The sequence below is a fragment of the Caloenas nicobarica genome, chromosome 9, assembly GCF_036013445.1.
Source record: "Caloenas nicobarica isolate bCalNic1 chromosome 9, bCalNic1.hap1, whole genome shotgun sequence".
NCBI lineage: Eukaryota > Metazoa > Chordata > Aves > Columbiformes > Columbidae > Caloenas > Caloenas nicobarica.
In genome coordinates, this window is record NC_088253.1 from 21,660,636 (window position 1) to 21,668,200 (window position 7,565).

Here is a 7,565-nt window from a genome sequence, read left to right on the forward strand (position 1 = left end):
GGCATCGCTCAATGCCAATTACAAACTGAATTAGTAATTTTTTTTTTTAAGAAGCATTATAACCTCATTTGTCAAACCCTTAACCCAAACTCGCAGTCGGGTTTCTTTTTTTGGGGGGGGAAGGAGGGCTGTTTTTCGCTTTCCTCTCAACCCAACCCCAAGCGAAGAAGCAGAAGAAGGCAGAGACCGTCGATGATTAAAGACCCGCGTTGGAGGCCGGGTCGGGCCGATGCTCAGCTCCGGTGCTCCTGTTTATCCCTCCTGAACAAAGCCAGTCTGCAGAGACCCCCCGCTTCCACCGAGGGGGTCCTGGGGGTGGGGGACTCGATGCCCCGGTCAGGCCTCGCCGTCCCCAGGAGGTGGTTTTTTTCCGCCCCGTATCACATAACGCACGGCTTGATGTCCTGGTATGTCACTTGTTGGTGGTAATAGGAGCCGCTGCCCGCTGAATGCATGGAGGAGGAGGCCATGGCGTTGAAAGAGAAGACGAATTCCTTTCTGTCGCACATGCTCGGAGACTGGGAGTGATACCGCGGGATGCCTGCGGAACGGAGGGAGAGAAAGATCGTCAGCCATCGGAATTATATTTAGTAGAGGAGGTTGAGCGCGAAGGGGAAAAGACGCCGTCTGGGATTAAAACAAAACAAAACACAAAAACGCCCCACCAGACCCTCCGCAGCCCCCGGTGTCAGCGCGAAATTGGGTGTATTTTTGCATGCACACAAATACACGGGCAGTCCCGCGGCTCCGCGGGCGCGGACAGGTGCGGCGGAGGAAACCTCCGCGGGCCCGGGACGGTGCGGCCCAAGGACGCTTCGAGGAAATGGGATTTACTTTGGGGTGTGTTTAGGTTTTTTTCCCCCCATTTTGCCCCCTTGAAGGCGCCGAGTGCTTTTCCCATCTCCTCCGCCTGTGCGGAATGTCCGCGGGGTGCGGAGCGGGGCAACACATTCGCCCACCGGAGCCGGCGGCAGAGAGCGGGCAGAGAGGCGGAAAGCGAAACGCCACCGAAAGCGGGGCTATTCCTGCCCTTTCTGCCGCTACTTCGGGATAAAAAAACGCCCTGTAAATTTGGGGTGCGCTGGGGAGGAGCGCCCGGCCGGGGCTCCCACTCCCCGCCGCTCCGGCGCTGTTAATTTGGGTGTTAATTCGGAGCGTTTCTGTTAAGGCCGCAGGAAGGCCCGGCGGCTCCTCGGGACGGGTTTTTGCTGGTTTCCAGCGGTTCTGGGTGCGCTCACGCCGAGCGGGGACCGATCCGGGTGCCCGCAGACGGGCGCTGCCCCCGGCCGGGTGCTGTGCCCGGGCTCGGCCACTCCGTACCAGCCCGGCTGATGTTTTTTTCCCCGCTTTACTTCGTGTTTCTGACCCGCTAATGCTCCTTTTCACACCCATTTCTGCCAGGCACTTCCCGCTCCCCCGAAGGCCCGAGATGATGTGCAGGGACCCCCAAAACTTGCCCCTTTACTCGACCACGACTCTCAAGACTCCTCCTTGCCCCAAAAGGCCCATCCCAACCCCGAGGTGAATTTGGGCCGCAGGATGAAGCCCAGCGCTGGCCCCGTCCCTCCCGAGGCCTCCTCCCGGCCAAAACACCATCTTCCCCCCCTCCCCAGGAGCGAGGGCAAATCCAGCCCCGGCAGCTCCATCCCGGGGCCGGGGCGAGGCCGGCCCGGGGCTGCGGGGAGCGGGGAGCCCGGGCCACCGACTTCCGCATGGGCGGAGGAGCGGAGCGCGGAGGGAGGCGATGGGCCTGGAAAACACAACCCGAGAGGAGCTGATGGCGAGGGACAGGAGCGGGGGAGGATGGTGGACACGTCGATGGAGAAATCCCCCATTCTTCTCCCTCCGCAGGCCTCTAGGTCTCGATGGAGGCGGAAGACCCCTTGGGCTAATCCCCGACGTTGCATTCCCGCAGCTTCCCGCCTGCCAGTGCCCAGAGGTCCCAGGCCTGGGAGCAGAGCAGCCGCCCAGGGGAGCGGAGCCTTGGCCCGGCGGTTCCAAGTCCCGCAGAGCGGGTCCCATATCGGGGCGAGCCCCGACGGCTGCCCGGTTACCCCTGGGAAGGGAAGGCGAGGAGCGGGGGGGACGACGGTCCCCTCCCCAGCATTAAAACTGTCCACGAAGCTCGGAATCCACGCGTGGCTGCGGAGCGCTCCCGCCCCACCGGCATCCCCCGGGTCTCTCCCACGCGTGTCCGCGCCTTACCTTGCAACTCGGCGGTATTGTGGCTGTTCTGGTGCAGGTAGGACTGGTCGAGGGAGTGCGTGGAAAGGCTGGAGGAGAGCGGGTTGGCCGTGGGGTTGCAGGGCGAGAGGGGCTGCTGCTTGATGTAGGATGTGCCGGTGTTCAGGGCCGCCGAGGCGGACGGTGCCCACGCCGAGGCCGAGCTGGAATAAACCGAGTGGGGTTCCATCACTCCCCCGCCGGCGAGCAGCGGAGAGGCGGGCACGGAGCTCTCGTGGTGCGGGTAATCCCCCGCCGAGGAGCCGGTACAGCTGCCCATGTAGGAGTGCCCACCGTTAGCGGGCAGGTGGGGCACGGAGTGTCCGGCGAGGCCCATCCCCTCCACGTTGCTGGACAAATGCCCGTTCATCATCCCCAAGCCCCCTTCGAGGGAAAGGCTGTTGGGGGGGCAAGAGAGCCCACCGGCCGAGCCCTGGAAGCCGTAGCTCTCGGGGAGGTGGTTGAAGCTGAGCCCGTTCATCATGCTGTACATGGGCTTCAGCGCCTGGCATTTCCTCCTAAACCCGCGGGGTCGGCGGCGAAACGAGCCCTCCTCGAACATGAACTCGCTGGCCGGGTCGATGGTCCAGTAGTGGCCCTTGCCCGGGCGTCCCAGCCCCTTGGGCAGCTTGATGAAGCACTCGTTGAGCGAGAGGTTGTGGCGCACCGAGTTTTTCCAGCCCTGGTAGGAGCCTCGGAAGAAAGGGAAGCGGCTCTGTAAGAACTGGTAGATCTCGCTGAGGGTCAGGCGTTTGGAGGGTGAGCTCTGGATGGCCATGACGATGAGGGCGATGTAGGAATAAGGCGGTTTCTCCGGCCGCCGGATCCCCGCGTTGGTTTTCTTCGCCTTGGGACCGCCGCTGCCCGGGTTGCCGCCGCTGCCCGGAGCGCTGCCGGTCGCCCCGCCGGGCGCCGCGGAGGCGGCGTCCATGGCCGAGCTCTGCGGCTGCTTCTCGGCCACGGAGGACATGGGGCCGTAGCTGCTCTGCACCGGAGGAGGAGGGGGCTGAGAGGACAGAGCTTGCTGCGCTTCTGCAGTCATCTACGGCCAGGTCCGCGGCGGCCAGCCCCGGCCCTCCTCCGCCACCCTCCCCTACGCGCCCCCCCAAAAAAAGGCCACGCTGCTGGGGGCTCCGCCGCCACTCACTCCCCCACCCCCGGCCTCCTCCCGGCCCGCCGGCGGGGTTTCTTTCCACCGGGAGACTTCACCCCTCCGTGGATAAACAAATGGAAGCGACGACACGACAACCCCCCCCCCCTCCTCCTTTCCCTCCTCCTCCCACTTTATCCCTAAATCCGAGCCCGGCTGCAGAAGGCGAGCGAAAGGCGGCGGGTCGGGGGGGCCGCAGGGAGGCGGGATGGGGGGGGCGGGTGAAAGCGATCGGAGCTCGGCTGCTGCGAGAAAAGAAGCCGGTGGCCGCCGCCTCCGCCTGCCCCGCTGCCCCTCGGCGGGCCGGGCTCCCGGGGCCGCCGCCGTCCCCACCTCGCCCCGGCTCTAGCTGGGCCGGTGCTGCGTGGAGCTGCTTCCCATCGCGGTGGCTGTCAAGTCTGCCCCCGGCCCCGCCGCTCGCCTTTTACTTTATCTCTTGCAGCGGCGTCTGCTGCTTCTTGACAGACGTAAGAGCGGAGAGGAGATCCCCGCCCCGACCCGCTCCCCCACGCCCTCCCGGGCGGCCCCCTCCGCCGTCCTGTCCCGGCCCCTCTCCGATCCCAGCTCCCAGCTGGTGGGCAGCTTTTAAAGAGCCATTTCCACGCCGCCCTGCCCGACCCGGGGGTTGCGCGACGCGTCCCTGCCCGCCCCGGGGGGTGCCGCATGTATAGGGGGGGGACTGGGGCGGGTTGTGCCACGCGTGTCCGCGGCGCTTGCGTGGGGCGGTGTCATCTTTCCCCCCCACCTCCCGTTCTGCCCTCCTCCCCTCTGCTGGAAATCACGGGGGAGGGTGGGAAGGGCCCCACGCGGGCCGTGGAAGGGGCCGGGGCGCGGCAGCTCGGGCCTGCCGGGCAGCGCGGAGCTTCCGCGGGCGGCGGAGGCGCTGCCGAACCGCGGCCTCCGCGCAGCGCGGAGCTTCACCCACTTTAAACCCCCTCTTCGTGCGCTCTTTTAAGCCCGGCGGGCCCGGGCAGGATGTTTATACTGCGCAATGTAAACACGGGATCGGGGGTGCTTTAATAAAAAGAAATCGGCGAAAACTTTTGCTGCCTCTCGAAATGCCCTTTTCTGCCTCCGCCGTCGGTCCGGGGATGGGAAAGGGCTTCGGACCCCCCGCCTGCTCCGAGGCTGCTTTAGGGCTAAGGGTGTGTTTTGTTTGGGTTGTTTTTTTTTTTTTGGTGTGGGGGGGTGTATAAATCTATGCTGAACGTTTGCAGTGAAATGCCAGGAGCCTGATGCTCCACTCCGGCGGATGCCACGGGCACACACAAGGGGTGGGGGGACGCAGAATAGGAAGACAAGGGGTCAGAAACCCCCTTTTCTCTCCCGCTCCCCAAAGAAAAAAACCTTTCGAGCATCGCCCTACCAGGAGACCTGTCACTCACTCATCAGGGTAAGTCGCTTGAAAACTTTTGTCACCTTCTTGCGGACCCCGCGTGGAAACCTGCGCTGCCAGGGGGGTGGGAAGGGGGGTGGCAGGAGCCTGGGCTTCCAGGGCTGCTGGCTGGGAGCAGAGCAGATGTGCTGGCTGCTGCAGCGTGCTCGCTTTCAAGATTGGGGAAAGGAAGAGAGAAAGGAAAGGGAAAAAAAAAAAAAGAAGAAGAAGAAGAAAAAACTTCCCCCAACTTGCAGGCCGCACCGCCGTGCTGCGAGTCTGTCCCTCTGCACAGAGAGAGAGGGACCCCCCCCCACTCAGGCCCCCGTCTTCCATATTCGCTTTTAAAGTTTTTAATGATAATTTGATACCTTTTAAAATAAAGAGAGATACCGATCGAGTTCCCAAACTCTCCCCGCGTTATTCGCGAGCAGTTGTGAGCAGCCTTCGGGGCGCCTGTCACATCTGTGATACAACCAAGAGGGATTTCACATCAGGGGCTTTTCTTTTTCTTTCTTTCTTTTTTTTTTTTTTTTTAGTTTCCCTCCCCTCTCTCCTTCCCCTTCCATCGTCTGCCCCCTCTCCGAAAAATAAATCCTCTAGTAGAAAACACCGGCCTTCTTGTTCCCGGAGGAAAGCGGGAGCTTTGAGGAGAGCCCTGGACAAACCCCAGGCTCAGGACAGGTACCCGGGGAGGGGATGGGAGCGGGGGACAGGTATTTTTGGAGCTTTTCCCTTCAGGAGGAGAAGAAGGGACCGCTCCGGCCGCCCGGAGAGGCGGCGGCCGCTGTTTCCTCCCGTCCAGGGCGACAGGGAGCGGCTGCTCCGGGAGGGGGAAAAGCCACCCTCAAAATCCATTTTTTGGGAAGCGATCACCTTCTCCAGGTGCTTACAGCCCCTGGACGGCTGGTGCAGAATAAACCCTTCTCGCTTCTCGCTGCATTTATTTTTATTTTTGCGGGGGAACCGCATCGCTGACTCTGAGCTTTGCTCCGCATCGAATGTCCCCCCGCTCGGGCACAAAAAGGTTGGTTTTCTTTGCTTCACATCGCTCTGCGTCTGAATCTCCCCCACCTGCCCACAAAACACCCGGGAACTGAGCTCGAAAAGCAACACAAAGAGCTCGTGTAAAACCCACGTTCAAAACCATCGCACCAGCAGCGTTTCCACTAGGAAATAAAATATCTCCCAGCAAAAAAAAAAAAAAAGTTTCAAAAATCAAGCCGTTCCCCTTAAAATAATATCAATCTCTGCACGAGTACCCTTTCTCCCCCTCGCAGTATCTTTCCGGAGTGTGAAGATTTGGTTTCCGATGTATTTATTGCAGCCAGCGAATGTTAAAAATGGAAATAAATCGCCCCGAGTTTTATAGGCCTCTCCGTGGGAATAGCAGAAACATTGGAAGGTTTTAAACCGAGCCCTTGAATTGGGGAAAGAAGAGTTTTGGGGAGGAAAAGCCGAGTCTGATGTACGAGGGGGATGATGGTGTTCGGGGTTGGAGGGACCGTGCCGGCTTTGGAGGGATGGAGGGGAGAGAAACACGGACAGGGGTTGGTAGTGACGCTTTATTGCTAATAAAAGCTCCGCACAGGTCCCAGAAGCACTTTGAGATTCAAGATGGGCCTCGGATGAATGTTTGGAGGGGAGAGGACGGGAGCGTTTCTGGCTTGAAGAGGTTGATTTGCCCCCGCAGATGATCGGGACTCTCTTTTGCTTTTGTTTGCTGATGGTTTGGGTGTTTTAATCAGGTTTACCCCCAGCCCCTGACGGGGGATAGATACAGGGAAGGGGGAAAAAATATAAGAAGGAAAAAAAAAATCTAGAGCAATTAGCCCTACTAATCCCGGCACTGTTCGGGGCCCGTTTTGTTGTCCCAGCCCCGCATATTCCCCGCGAACACCCCCGGCCCCACTGCGCTTCCCAACCGGCTCTTTCCCAAACCCTCTCCCCTTCCCTCCCCCACCCCGAAACTCGGCAGCGTTTTGTGTAAAAACAGACAAATCCGAGCATTCTTCCTTTTCCTGCGCCGAAGGTATTTTTACTAGCTAATTGCTTAAGTGAAGTCAACTTTGCAACCAGGCCGGGTGTAATCCGAGTATGGAAATGTATATAGGTGGTATTGTTATAGGCGGGCTGGGTGCTGCTCGGAGAGGGGCCGGGGTGTTCCTGCGAGCCCGGACCACCCAGGGCGAGGGGAGTGACCGCCTCATGTCCCCCTCCCCGCTGCCCCTGCTTTGCATTAACACCACCCGCAGGACTCTCCTTCTTCCCCCCTTTTCCTCAGCACCAGCCCTTTTCCCTCGGCTGTTTAATTTTTTTAGTTTTTTTTTTTTTTCATTCGTGACCATCCCCGTGGCCGCTGGCCCCAAATCCGCGGCAAATTGATCCCTAAACGTTTATTTAAGACCGAGGGGGTCCGTGGTAAACGAGGGGCTCAAGGCTGGGGATAAGGAGAGAGGACCTGGGGTCGAGGGAAAGACGGTATTTAGGGGGACACATGCACACCCCCCCCAACCATTTTTGCGGATCCATCACACGGCAAATCTTTGCCCCACGCGTGTGCGTGTACCTGGTTGTGGACGGGGCCCTTTCTCGGTGGCATCCAGAGCCCGACCCCTCGCATCCCCGGGACTCAGTGCGGGCACAGCCCGGTCTCCAGGACCAAGCGGGACCCGAAGGAGGTTTTGGGAAGGAAAAAAGCCGAAATTGCGAGTGGGTGCGAAGCGGAGCTGCCGAACCGCCTAACGCGGCTGCGGGGGGGTGCGAGCTGGCTGGCAGCCGCCGTGTCTCAGGCAGAAGTTCAGGCTTTGGTCAGAA

The 7,565-nt window shown here is 60.7% G+C and overlaps 1 protein-coding gene across 1 annotated transcript; it reads right to left on the reverse strand.

The window, feature by feature from the left end:
• Positions 1 to 233: 233 nt before the first annotated feature.
• FOXF1 (forkhead box F1) lies at positions 234 to 3,265 on the reverse strand. The gene is made up of 2 exons (XM_065641158.1): positions 2,206 to 3,265; positions 234 to 541 (listed from the first exon to the last, which is right to left on the reverse strand). Exons 1-2 carry the CDS (start codon positions 3,263 to 3,265, stop codon positions 381 to 383), a joined length of 1,221 nt encoding a protein of 406 aa, XP_065497230.1. The 3' UTR covers positions 234 to 380.
• Positions 3,266 to 7,565: the final 4,300 nt, after the last annotated feature.

Bases quoted from the DNA above. Each gene is read 5' to 3' on its own strand.
- FOXF1 (XM_065641158.1), bottom strand. From the start codon at position 3,265: ATGACTGCAGAAGCGCAGCAAGCTCTGTCCTCTCAGCCCCCTCCTCCT. The intron at 542-2,205 runs GTAAGGCGCGGA...TCCGTTCCGCAG, and splicing joins CAATACCGCCGAGTTGCAAG to GCATCCCGCGGTATCACTCC.